Here is a 14,322-nt window from a genome sequence, read left to right as displayed (position 1 = left end):
TCACTGCAGCATCATTCTCCACAGTAAACCCCAAATCATGCAACCTCTGTTAAAAGTGTCTTTGCAGGGGCCAGCTGAGCTTTTTGGGCTCCAGAACATTTAGTGGTCTGATGGCTGCATTCATCCAAATAGCAGTGACTCAATGGAAAGCTTTATTTGGAACTATCTACAAAAGAACTGCTTACTACCCACTGCGAGACTTTCCCACACCGGAAGCCGTTTTTCCCTGGTGCATTGACAGTGGGCTTTGCCTCAAAAAGGGAGGAAAGAGTTAACGGTTCCCACTGGCAGCTTGTTTCTCTTGTGGGCTTGCTATCCTTTCTTGGAAGGGATTGCACATCCTCTGTAGCTACAACAAAGCACAGGGTGTTTCAGAGGGAGACAGCGCACAGGAAAGGCTGATATACAGCGTGGCTCCTCTCTTCTCCAAATTATTCAGAGGTAAATACCTTTTTAATCCCTCTCCTCCTCCCCTCAAATAAACCTCAGAAGGAGTAGGTTACAATAGGAGTCAAGAGCTTGCTGTACACAGACTAACCGGAGTTGCTTAAATATACCAACCAATAATGTTTGGGAACATACATTTATACGAGCCTCGCAAAATTCTAATCAGCATTTACCAGCCCAAGTTCAAACTCTACTTCCCACCTTCTACTGTGCTGTCTGGGGAAGGCAGTGGGAACAAAGGTGTTCTTTCCTTGGTTCAAAGAAACAAATTCAGAGTGGGTGAGTTGAACTTGGCAAGGCTAGGTAACACACAGAGCTAGCATCAAAGTAGCATACAACTGTTTTTGGCCACGTTCCCATGCTACCAGTGAGTGTTCAAGTCTCTTTTCTATTATTCCATCTATCTTAGGTACTTATATGACCCCCAATAAAATATGAGTGCCTCTCAGTCTTCAGTGTATTTATCCTCACAACCTATGGGGAATTGAGGCACAGAGCAACTAAGTAATTTGCTAGGGACCTGATCTTGGGTCTCCCAGTGGCCTGGGCACTAGTCAGAGAGGAAGGATGATCCAACTCTCGGTTTAGGATCTTGGCTCATCATGCTGTGGCCTCTTGTAGCAGTTCGTCCCCTGTGAAGGCTCTGAAGGGGTTGATCCTGGCAGCATGGCACTGGGTGCAGCTCCTTGTCACAGCTCCAGTAGAGCACTCCCTCTTGATCACTAACCAGACTGCTGAGAGGGGATCTAGTTGTTGAATCCCCAGGTGTTTTAAGCCCATAGAGTCTAAATGGGGCCCAGGCACTGCCAGGGCCTCAGAGCTCTGGGGACCCTCTCAGGGCACAGATCTGCTTTCTGGCCCCCTCTTAAAAACCTCCAGTCAAAGATGTGAGCTCTCTGGGTTACTTCAAGGAGGCATGGGATAGGTTTAATGCTTAACACACACAGCTGCTTTGCAGGGGGTTGTAAAATCCTATTGCTCTTTAATTGCATGAGAAATACAGAGATCTATACAAAAATAATAAACCCTGCCCTGCCTCAGTTTCCTCACCACTACAGAGCATTCTTTGGGATGGGAGTCCGAGCTGTCAGGACCCTGGGTGGCCCCCTCAGCTCCAGCACATGTCTTCTCCCCATAGCTCACTACCTCTGACCTTGGCCACTCCAGCACCTTCCTTCTTCCTGCCCAGAACTTCCTATGTATCTCTCCAGGAGTCTTCTCCCCAAAGACTCTTTTTATAAACTGCTCTGCACCTGTGTTTCTTCATTCTTCTCTTTATTATTTCCACTGTCCAAACCCCCAGCTAGCCCATTGTCCCACAGTGCTGCACCCTGACAAGGCAGTCATTGAGTTCCACCATCGTCCCTGGTCTGACAAAGATATGACACATCCCTGCCAGGTGGCTTCCACATTCAGCTAGAGATATTCTGGATGATATGAAGTTGTTACTATGAAAATTGCTGTATCATGGAAGTCCTAAGTTGTACAGACAGAACCCGCAAATCATCATGCCCCTCTATCTCCTCCCTTTGAGTAACTCAGTCCTTTAGTGACTGTCCTCTCCTCTCAGGCTAGGGCAGAATCCCAAAGAACTGCCCACTGCTCCCTCATCCTCTGATGGAATAGGGCACAAAGTGCCCTAGGACAGTGTTTCTCAACCTTTTTGATACCAGGGACTGGCTTGTTGCCCCCCTAAACTGCGACAGGGAGATCTCGGGGACCAGCAGTGGTCGAGAAACCAGTTGTTGAGGAAACACTGCTCTAGTGCATGGGACCCTGTTAGTGAGTCTCCAAACACCAACTGCTACAGAGGAGAATCCTACTGATTTGCTGACCTCTGAAAACTTGCCACCACGGCATGGGAGAGGGGAAGCCCATTAAGCTTATATTCCTAGAGGACCCCTGCTCAGCAGAGGGATTCCTGCTGGTCAGCTGCCTTCAGAAGGAGGATTGTCAAGAAGACAGCCCTGCTGGTGTTTCACCTAGACAATATTTCAGTTGATGGGGAAGTTGTAGGCCTTGGGGCCTTTCTTGGTAAGAGTTCTGGTTATTAGGTGCATGGGTTTGTGCTTCTGAGGAACTTGGGTTGGGATCTGAGCTTGGGGAGATCAAATGGTACCTAGTGGGAGCTTTGAGATAAGGGGTTTGGGATTTGAGGAGGGGAGAATCAGAGGAGGGCGGGTGTGAGATGGAGACAAGGGGCCTACTTACTTGCCAAGGGAGGCTACAAGGCCCAAAACTTCCCCATCCGCTGACTTGGACAGTAATTTGATATAGGTAAGGAAGGAAAACCTCTGGGGAGCAGTACTATTTGAAGGTTGGAGGAGTGGCAACTGATCTGGGAGGGAAGTGGCATCTTCAGGAGGAATCAGCCATATCAGCTTGATGTTGCAAATAAATTGACATTACTGCAATACATAATATACTGGACTACTTCTCTCATGGCTGAAGAGCGATGCAGCTTATCAAACACTGTACATTTAAGGGAAGGAAGGGGAAAAGTGAGCCTGTGTAACATGCTTACTAGGGGGCTCGCATACGCACAGGCATTGGTGCTGACATTTTGTATTGGCTTTTTAAATATCTGAGGAACTATTTAGAGGGCTGAGATAGCACAAGGGCTGCTCTTCTCATGGCAGTTTACTTTCTGGACTGTGGACAAACCCAGAACAAGAGCAGTTCTTAGATACATCAGCTCCATAAATTTCTCCTGTGAAAAATGTAAACACCGAGAACAAATCCTGTACACAGCTCTGGTTGTTTCTGTGGAAGCCAAGTGCATCACCCTACTGTAATGATTCAGTAATCTCTTCCTCCTTTTTAACAGAGGAGGGTTGGGTGGTGGGGGCATCTATCATACTTCCCTCTCCTCCCACCCAGACATGACCCATACCTACAAATAGGGGGAGGGGAGGGAGGACAGTGGCTTCAGCAGATGCTACTGAGCATGCTCAGTCTGTGTGAGTAAGCTTAATACTAGCCAAGTGGCAATTCTGGGTGGGGGCACGTGTGGTAACTTCTCACCTAGTCTAGGGAAAGCTTGAAAGTGGAGATGGGGATATAGCTTTAGCAATCGCCTCTCAGCATAGCTTTTGGAAAACTGTCCTTCAGTCTTGAAATCATTGTCTCTGGAAAACCTGCAGTTTGGAATGGAAAAACTTACTCAGAAGGGCTGCACCAATTTATGCTTGAAGATCTCTGTAGCAAGCCCAAACACTGCATGGCTCAGTAAATGATATTGCTTTAAGACAGAGGTCCACTGAGTGTGGGGCGAGGCCCTCTAAGGGGGTGGGGAGAAACCTTCGAGGGGGGCATGGCAGGGCCTGGGCCAGCCCTCACGGAGGTGGGGAGGGAGCGCCACCCAGCCCTTCCCTGCCCCCAGCTCTGCTCCCATCCCTCCACCACCTGCGCCTCCAGCTCCTGGCCCTGCACCTGTCCCATCCCCAGTGTCAGTGCGGCTCCGCTCCCGGCCCAGCAACAGCCCGCAGCCTTGGCCGCAGCTCCATTCCCAGGCCAGGGTGGAGGCTGGGGCAGGACCAGGAGAGGAGCTGCACCTGGCCACATGCCTGGCTTCTGGCACCCACCACAGCCCAGCTGTGGCTCTGCTCACATCCCCACCTTCAGCCTCTGTCCCACTCCTGGTCCCAGACCCACCTCCAGCTGCAGCCCCTGCCTCGGCCCCATGACCCCTGACTGTGTCCTCCCCCTGAGCCACGGCCCCAATGCCAGCTCTGGGGAGGGGCATGGACAGGAGTAAAAGGGGGTCCAATCCTCAAATTTTGGGGACTGCTGCTCTAAGATGAAGCATAACCCAAAGCAAAATTCCTTTAATGCATTAAGGGGTAGCAGCCTACTACTGCTGCCAGCCAATGGAATCATAGGCACCAACTTCTGCTCCAGCCGGTGGGTGCTTGACCCCCCCCCACCCCTGTCTTGCCCACTCCTGCCCTTGCCCTGCCCCCATTCCAACCCCTTCCCCAAAGTCTCCACCCGCTCCATGCCCCTATTCTGACTCCTTCCCCAAATCCCTGCCCTGGCCCCACCTCTCCCTACCTCCTCCCCTGAGCGTGCCACATCCCTGCTTCTCCCCCTCCCTCCCAGCATGCCACCAAACACCTCCCAGCAGCGGCAAGGCAGGATGCGCTGAGAGATAGCGCTGAGTCAGCAGTGTGCCCTTGTTGCCAAGAAGGCCAATGGCATTTTGGGATGTATAAGTAGGGGCATAGCGAGCAGATCGAGGGACGTGATCGTTCCCCTCTATTCAACATTGGTGAGGCCTCATCTGGAGTACTGTGTCCAGTTTTGGGCCCCACACTACAAGAAGGATGTGGATAAATTGGAGAGAGTCCAGTGAAGGGCAACAAAAATGATTAGGGGTCTAGAACACATGACTTATGAGGAGAGGCTGAGGGAGCTGGGATTGTTTAGCCTGCAGAAGAGAAGAATGAGGGGGGATTTGATAGCTGCTTTCAACTACCTGAAAGGGGGTTCCAAAGAGGATGGCTCTAGACTGTTCTCAATGATAGCAGATGACAGAACGAGGAGTAATGATCTCAAGTTGCAGTGGGGGAGATTTAGGTTGGATATTAGAAAAAACTTTTTCACTAGGAGGGTGGTGAAACACTGGAATGCGTTACCTAGGGAGGTGGTAGAATCTCCTTCCTTAGAGGTTTTTAAGGTCAGGCTTGACAAAGCCCTGGCTGGGATGATTTAACTGGGAATTGGTCCTGCTTCGAGCAGGGGGTTGGACTAGATGACCTTTGGGGTCCCTTCCAACCCTGATATTCATCATTCTATGATAGGCGGAGGAGCTGGGACGCACGCTCTCAGGGAGGAGGTGTGGGGTGGGGTGGGGGAAGCTTGGTTGCCGGTGGGTACAGAGCACCCAGTAATTTTTCCCTGTGGGTGCTCCAGCCCTGGAGCACCACGGAGTTGGCACCTATGAATGGAGTTATTCCTTTAGCTCAAGGGCCTGTGGTGCTGAAGGTCCCTACTGGAATCCGTGTTGACAACCCATCTGGGGGAGGGCCTTGCGCTACAGAAATTGTAAGTACCAGAATTTGTGCTGTAGAAAACAATACTACACTAGCCCAGGGTGTGAAGGACTGGATGTTACCCTATAGGCCCCTCTGATATAAAAATGCAGAGCTTGGATATAATGACAAACCATACAAAACAGGGCCAAAGCAGAATGTGCAGAATTGTTCTTTTTGGCTACCTTGAGTCGTGCAAATAATTTTTTACTGGTGATTAAATTTAATACACAGATTTCATCTTCAAAACACTTTTTCTCCCTCCCCCATGGCAGCTCATAGTCTTGCTACTTGTGCCAGGCTCGCCTCCAACCTATGAGTCACTGGAACAAAGAAGATAAAGTAACTCTTCAGTCTAAGAAGATCCATGTTTGACCCTAAGCACCTCTGTATTCACACCCTACACACTACTGCAATGATATTGGTACAACCTGTGCCTTGTGAGGTATCATTTGAAAACTAACACCACACTGGTCAATAATATCATTGTGGGATATGTGTGACTATGCTACATATGGAGTTATGGATGTTCTCTGATTTTGTGTTTTAAAGTCTGTATTTGAAGACAGTAGAAACAGGACTGTCCAGGTCTTGAATACAAATGAAGCCATGTGACCAGTAACAATAGAATTACAATTTACATAGGCAGTAAATAGAACCATTAAAGCTCATGAGGTGGTTTGGGAGTCAGTATGTCTAGATCATAAAGAATTTGCTTGGCTAACCAGCCTGGGCATCAGGCAGACACATTGAAGGCACATTTACATACAAGGTAAACAAAGCCATCAAGCTAACAAAGGGAGGACGTAATGATTTAGCTATCACTGGGGGATGGAGACCACACCCCGAGGAAGCCTTCCTGGTTCTTGAAACAGGGTCTCATGAACTTTAGGAGATGCTTTTCAAAGCTTTACTGGACTATAAAGAGAGGGGCAGTGAACCTCTAAGTTTTTTCACTTAAGACGACAAGGGAAATCGGCACCTCATACTTCTGTGGAAGGTCCTGACTGAAGGATAGTCAGCCACGGTGGACCAAGAGTAAGTGATGAGCAAAACCATTTTAAACAAAGACCGTACCTTGCTAGATTGTATTAGATACAGGTTTTCACTTTTAGTTCTTTTATTTGGCATCATTCAGCCTATGTCCTGTCATTAATAGATTAAAATAAATTTAACCCCCCCACACCCGGTACTGTGTTTGAATTGAAGTGATTGTTAACTCCAGTTAATGTGGCAAGCTGCTGGGTATAGTCTCCTTAAAGGAGCAAACAAACAGTATTATTTCTTTGAGTAGTTGAGGAGAGGTGTAGACACTTCAGGGTAGATGGATTTGGGGAAATTCAGGACTGGAGGTGGGTGGGTGTAGGGTTCACTTCAGTAGCGTAGCTGGGGGGGAGTGGGGCAGCGGCTGCTCCCCCACTGAGGAGAACTGGTGCCTTTTTTAATTCTTTGGCGCCTTTTAAATTTTTACTCACCCGGCGGTGCTCCGGGTCTTCGGTGGTGGGTCAGGGGGAGTGGAGGTAAAAAAAAAAAAGGCCCCATCCCCTGGTACTCACCCAGCAGTGCTCCGGGTCTTCAGCAGTACTTTGGCAGTACTCTCTCCGGTCTTCAGCAGCATTGCGGTGGCGGGGGGTGGGGGGGGCTGTCCTTCCGTGCCGAAGACCAGAGCGAGTGAAGGACCCAACGCCAAAGTGCTGCTGAAGACCCGGAGCGCCGCTGGGTGAGTACCAGGGGGTGGTGCCCTTTTTAATCTCCGCTCCCCCTGTTTTTTCCACCTGGCTACGCCACAGGTTCACTTGGCTAGTAGTAGGCAGAGACCAGTATGTGGCTGTAGTGTAATAAGCATGCTGATGGGATCCAAATTAATGAACCATGGCTGCTTGTCTCAGACACTTAGCACATGCTTGTATTCTGGTGGGGAGCATCCAGACTAGTGAGCTACAGCAGCAGAGCATTTTAAAGCAGATAGGGGAACAGGGCTGGTGGAGAGACAACCTCTCACTAGTCTGGATTGCACCCCAACATGTGACACCATGTCACTGGACTGATAAGGACCAGCGAGCAAAGAAATGGGGCACCGACTTCACCTGAACTGGAGTGATTTCCCAACCTTTCCCTCATCAAAATGTATGCCTGCTTCAGTCAGCTGTTGTGTCTTCAGCGGGGGTAAATGAAGCTGACTCCTGGCATCGATCCCCTTTGGGAGAAATGGAAAAGAAATCAGATCTGCCTACATGTAGGTTGCAAGGGGAGTCATAAAAATTGGCCCCTAAGAGGAAAAGCAAATACTTTGCAGTCAGCAAGGAGAACTTAAAGTCATGACCCAGGGAAGAGAAGGCTTGGATAAGCAGGAATCTCTCAGAGGAAGTAAAAGCAAATACAGTGAATGGAGAGCACTGGTGGAGAGCAAAAGAGGCTGAATTGTTATAAAGACAAAGATAGTGTATTGCTAACGACAACCTCAAAAATAAGTCAGGCTGCCAAAAATCATGAGATTTAAAAATAAATGTCAAATTCTCTTTAATCTGACTTCTGGTTTCTGAGCCTATGGGATACACTTGCTGCATGTTTCTAACGTTTTAATTTGCATCTATGAGGACTTGAAACTTATGTTTTGAAATATGAAAGTTGAGATTATCATGTAATTGTACAAATTGAGGAGCTGGGGCATTAAGCAAAACATCAAATATTGTGATCCTCGTGACAAAACTGAGGATATTTCCTTCCAACTCCTTGTCCACATTGCAGTCTAACACCACATGCTCAATTAATAATTTCTGGCACCTTTGCTGTGCCTTTCACACAAGGATCTCAGGCCCAGTCCTCAAAGGTATTTAGGCATTTAATGTCTATTGAAATCAAAAGGAGTTAGGCACCTAAGTATCTTTTGAGGATCTGGGCCTCAATGCTCTCCAAACAAATGACCAGTTTTACTCATTTGCTCTCCATGACCAGTTCATGCAAACATTTGAACCTGTGTCTTGTTCACAAACTGGTCACTTAGACTATTTGCTATTGTGGTATTTGACTGCTTACCTACATTACATGGTGGTGTTTCTGCTCCCTGATTGGAAGACTGTATGCAAACAGGCAGGACTTGTACATGAACAAAAACCTGGTCATGCCAATATTCATGAACGGCAAATAAAAACAAGCATAGATATGATGGGAGAGAAAAAGTGCTTGGAACCTGAGTGTTTGCAAATACACACACAGTATACATTTTTACTCCTAGAGGTGGAGAAGGGAAAGAGTTATGGGGGATATTGTCATACCACTTAACTTTTGGGAAGCACTCAGATTCTGTGGTGATGGGAGCCATATAAGTATCTAGATATGTTTAGCTATGTATCAATATTATCTCTATTTTACAGATGGAGAAAATGAGGCACATTAGATTAAGTGACTTGCCCAAAGTCACATCAGGAATTAGTGGTATTGGTAAGACTAGATCCCAAGAGCCCTGACTACTCATCCTCTGCTCTAATCATTAGATATTACTTCCTCATAACTCAAAGGTGCAACCCTGGACCTCTGTAAATCTCAGCATTACAAGGGCCATGTCCTTTCCCAGTTTAAAAATTAGCAGTGAAACGTTTTACCCTTCTTAAGTGCTCTTTGCAGAAAAACTTCATGGGGGTGTCCTTTCTTTGACTGGAATTCAGGTCAGGAAGGGGATTGTTAGTCACTATCAGTGTTGTCTTGTCTTGATTGAACTCTGAAGATCTGCACATAAGTTTGGCACATCTCTTGCGGCCATTGAGATAGTCTTGAAATTTAGCATCGGTCAGTGGCACAAAGTACTTTGCCTGTACAGGGGTAAAGTGGGATGTCTGGGTTAGAAGTGCCACCTCCATTTTATTCCAGGGTATAATTGCTATTAAACTCACTGAAAACGGCATTTCAGAAAAAATTGCTCCCCACTTCCCTCTGCTGGACAGAATGAACCCATAGCAATACATACAAACATCACACATAAGAAACCACTAACTGCCTCCTTATGGGTGTGTAATGACCCACAATAACATCCACATCAGGGGTGGGATCAGCAGGGTTTGAACCTCAGAACTACAGTTAAGCATTGGAACAAATTGCTGAGGGAGGTGTGGAATTCCCTAATTGGAGATTTTTAAGAGCAGGTTAGACAAATATCCACAGAAGAGGAATATCATGGGCAGTGGCAGTGTGAGCTACCTCCATTGCCCAAACCCTGTCTTACAGCTGAAGGAACACCTCTGAAGTAGCAATGAAATAAGCCCTCAGGACTTGGAGCCTATGCTAAAAATGCCAACAAAGAGGCCACTTAGTACCAACAGCGATGATGATATTCATGATGTCAACGCTTGCACAGGGGGAATAGGACTCACAGCAGTAGGCTTGTAGTGCTTGAATTTTAATGCTCCAGTAGACAGTAGTGTTGGTTACAAAGTGGTTCACTTACCAGTTTGGGATGGTAACAATACCGCTCCTCATTTTGTAGAAAAAACTTGCTCATGTTCTTCTAAATCAAACTACGAAATTAAATAATATTTATTATCTGGATCCCAAAAGCCCTTTTCCCAGCAGTGCTAGTATGATAGCCACTGTCTTAGCCAACAGATAGTGGATTTTACCAGGGACTCCGATACAGAAAACATGAGCGACTACAGCTTGAGCTATAGTCTATATTTTTTATAGCTGCTAGTTGCAATGATTTATATCCTCTGTGGATCAGGCACAGCCAGAGATCTGTAACACACACTCACCAGTAGGCTATGCTAGCCTCTGTGGCTACATGTTCAGCAGACCAGGCTAGCAATGTAAATATGTCCACCTAAATTACTGTCAATGGTCAATACATTTTTCTTCTGTTTAAGAAAACCTTTGGTTACCCTTTGGTTTTATACATATCACCTTTGACTGATATGTATAAAACCCTTTATATTATGGTTCAATTAATAAGTAGGTTATACATGGGTCTTAAATAAATGATTAATCAATTGCTATAAATTGATACGGAGAGACCAGCAGGTCAATAGATTGCTTATAATCACAGCTTACACCTTTTGACTCTTTCTCCTTCCCTGTCTGGAGTTGGCGACTTTTATAGCCTTCTTACAAAATTTATGATTGTATGCCAGACTGTCATCCAGATTGGTCTCTCTGAGGTTGATTTATATCTGGTCCATCTACTAAGTCATTGGTCTCCCCCTTGGTTGTCTTCTATCCACAAATGTTGCAAAAGCCATCCAACCAATACAGCTCTTGGGTTTCTGCTGGATGTGACCATACCAACATAGCCTATCTTCCCTCAACTTGCCTTCAGTTGGAGCAACCTGCATTAGGCCTCTTACAAACCTCATTTTGTTTTCTATCATGGAGTGGCCAACCATTTGACCATTTCAACTGAGGAGAACATATTGATTGCTTTTGTGGCTGGCCGAGTCTCTGTGCCATATATTAAGATGGGTCGAATTACAGTTTTATACGTTCTATCTTTTTTTAACTTTATTGGCATATTTTTGTCACACAGAACTGGAATCAGCTCAAGTCATTTTCACCAAGCAGCTTTAGTACAAGGCCGGGCATCTCTAAGGAAGGCATCATTGTCAGCAACCGTTGATCCTAGGTATTTAAATTATTTCACTCTTCTAAGCTCTTCCCTACCTCTTTTGGAGATATACATATCAGTCAAAGGTGTTATAGAGGATAAACCATCTAATGCACACCCACACACTACTCATGTTGGTACAAAACTTTAAAATATGCATTAATCATTTATTAACCCTTTACACACTATTAGAAATGGAAACTTAATATAAAGTGATCAAACCTTTTGTCTAAAGTTAATATTTTCCCCATCATATTTTACAAACCATATTTATATAGAAATGAATCTTTGTTTCTTTGCATTTCATCTACTGCTGCCTATTACACTATCATCTTACCTTTATATAGCATCTTTCAACTCAAAGGATTTCAAATCACTACACAAACTGTATATGTCACAATCATTTCTCTCACCATGGAGGTATGGCCACCTCTGTGGTGTAAGGTGGTAGCCGTTTAACTGCACATAGCAGTTTAGGACAATAAGTATAGAAGAATGCAGTAGGAATATCTGAAGGCTAATGGTAACTACCCAAATTGAAATTTTGGCCAGGACACCAGCTTCAAGGTATATGCTTTTGCAAAAAGGCCAACAGACTAAATCCAAATAAAATAATTAGTTACAAAATATATATCACAACTGTTGTGCACTTTTAAAGAGTTGCGATGTTTTACCCCACCTATGGAAGGTATGTATTGGTGGATGAATGAATTAATCCCTATATGTAGAAACTGGAAGCAGATAATTCTGGAGGGAGAAAAAATATTGTAGACCTAACAAGAGTTGTGCCCAATATCACCTCAGTCACTTGCTTGTATATTTCTATCCCCTCTTCCATCCTTTGCCTTTTTGACTGATTAAATTTAAAGATCTTCAGGACAGGAAACTGTCTAATTGTAAGTCTGTGAAGCACATACCACACTTTAGGGTGCGATGAAACAAACATAGCTGAGAATCACTTATCTCATGTCATATAAGGGTTAAAATTTTCAAAAGTGCCTCTGTTTTAGGAGCCTTAATCCCATTGAAAGTTAGTGTAATTGATGTAGTTTATAGTTGGTTTGGCAAGCTAGAAGGAGCCATACAAATCACTGAAAGTAAATAGGATTTAGGACCCTAAATTACTTAGGCATTTAAAACTTTTACCCAGGGCCCCTTAACAGCAATTTTCAGTCACTATTGACCCATGCTGCATTCTATAGGCTAGATTCTATGCATACTGAAGTCAATTACAAACTTTCATTGACTTAAATGGGTCAACTGCTATAGGTGAACAATTCTGTAATCCATCACAAATCCCTTGAGCTATCCAGTCCACTCAGATTTTATTAAACTTCTTTTAACTCCCACAATATAACAATTCTCCATATATTAACTGAATTCTAACCAAAACCATGATTGTCTTTGAGAAAGCCAAAAGACATTGGCATAACATACCTATGAGGACATCCAGGGAATGGCATAGTTCCAGGGGAATGAGAAGACCTTATGGCTGGTGGCTTCTCCATTTTGAAAATATTTATGGCTAAACCTGATGCAGATTGGATGCCAGGGGGTTACTTGGAACATTTGGTTACCCTCATGTACCATTTCTAAATCAGGGATTATGACATTCCTGTACCATCTTTTCTTTGGACCTTGAGGCCAGTGGTGAGGTAACATATGCTAGTGGTGAGAACCAAGAACTCCTGAATTCTTATTCCAGCTTTGCTAGTGGTTTATGGTGTAATCTTGGATAAAGTCACCAAACTCCTCTCTGCCACCGTATCTCCATCTGTAAAATGACAATATCTACCTCACCAAGATGTCGTAATTAGTTACGACTGGTAAAGCACTGATGGCAGGACTAGTTGGAACATGTGAACCTGCAGGCAGAGAGTGAAGGATAGAGAGACGTGGACTGGCCTTAAATCCTATTTCCTTCATCAGTATATCACCACAGTGTCTAAAAACTCTGGAAGAGGAAGAATGGCACAGTGATTAGGGCACTAGTTTAGGGCTCGGCAAGCCTGTATTAAATTCCCTGCTTCCCACAGATGTCCTGTGTGATTCTTAGAGTCTCTGTGCCTCAGATTCCCATCTGTGAAATGGGGGAAAATAGGACTGCCCTACCCCTACCCTGCCCTACAGGTGGTTTCAGGGTAAATACATAGAAGAGTGTGAGGTGCTCAGATGCTACGGTAATGGGAGCCATCTACAATGAGGAGGACAGACAAGGACTTACTCTTGCTCATGGCAGTAGCACTATTTTACACTGCTCTCAGGGAGGTGAAACACGACTTGTAGAGTGGCTGTTTCTCACAGTCGTCCACTCCCTTCTTCCGTCTCCCCCACCACCAGAGAACATCGTCTCTCCTCCAAATGGTGCACTGCAGAGCTCCAGCATAGTGGCTGCAGGGGCCAGTGGCTGTTCACAAAATACCCGCTGAAATGCCTGAATAAGGATGTGGGGGGGAGGGACTGGCCCCTTTGCATTTACAAAGTGTCCAGCACACCATGCAATGGCAAAAACTACTGAATTTTAGCCACATTAGGGTCTCATACAGGTGCTCCAACCAAAGGACAATACAGCTATTTTAACAGCCTTTGACCTTGTCCAAACCACCCAGCCAGTCCTTGGTATTACCTGGTCTGGCCTCAAGCAAGTTTAAAGTGTGTGCCAATGGGCTAGATTCTGCCAGTGTGAACACAAGGGAGAAGGTTTTCCCTGGTGGAAAGAAGCTGCACCTTCCTCACAAATAGTAGGCCAGAAATACCCAGAAAGGGAGGACACTGGCTAGGGTGAGAGCATAGAACATGCAGGTTCAGGACATCACCTCAGCAGCATCCACCAGCAAGACATAGGGAGCCCAGACCACAAATGACAGCTAAATCGTGGGGGAGGACAGGTGCAAGACTACCTGCTTTCCCGCAGGGTGAATCCAGCTGCTGGATGTAATTCATGTAATTTACAGTTGCCAAGGTAGGTGGGGCCATATACCTCTCTCTAACAATAGGTAACATGTTCCTCCTCACCTGCTAGTCAAACAACACTGAATGGGCATCGAACAAGGGTGTATTTCAGGTGTTGCCCCTTTAAAAAGAAGCTGCTGGACCGTTGGGGTCTGAAAGTTCATTCCATGACAGTTTGAAATAGCAGCGGAGCAGGTCAGACAACAGAGGGAGGAGCAAAAGATCCAGAGAGAAAAACAGAGGTTCATGGGGGAAAAGAATTCAGAGGGGAAATAAGAAAAAGAGAGAACTCAGTTGCTG

General features: G+C 45.6%; 1 protein-coding gene across 1 annotated transcript; it reads right to left on the bottom strand.

Annotated features, from left to right (window-relative positions):
* Positions 1-152: 152 nt before the first annotated feature.
* On the bottom strand, positions 153-9,975 carry TSGA13 (testis specific 13). The gene is made up of 5 exons (XM_077807917.1): positions 9,922-9,975; positions 9,083-9,289; positions 7,568-7,677; positions 3,472-3,584; positions 153-349 (listed from the first exon to the last, which is right to left on the bottom strand). The coding sequence occupies exons 1-5, from the start codon at positions 9,973-9,975 to the stop codon at positions 153-155; spliced, it is 681 nt and encodes a 226-aa protein (XP_077664043.1).
* Between the last annotated feature and the right edge of the window lie 4,347 nt (positions 9,976-14,322).

The sequence above is a fragment of the Eretmochelys imbricata genome, chromosome 1 (assembly GCF_965152235.1).
Source record: "Eretmochelys imbricata isolate rEreImb1 chromosome 1, rEreImb1.hap1, whole genome shotgun sequence".
Classification (NCBI taxonomy): domain Eukaryota; kingdom Metazoa; phylum Chordata; order Testudines; family Cheloniidae; genus Eretmochelys; species Eretmochelys imbricata.
The sequence above is the reverse complement of the archived record's forward strand: the minus strand, read 5'-3'. Positions and strand labels throughout refer to the sequence as shown.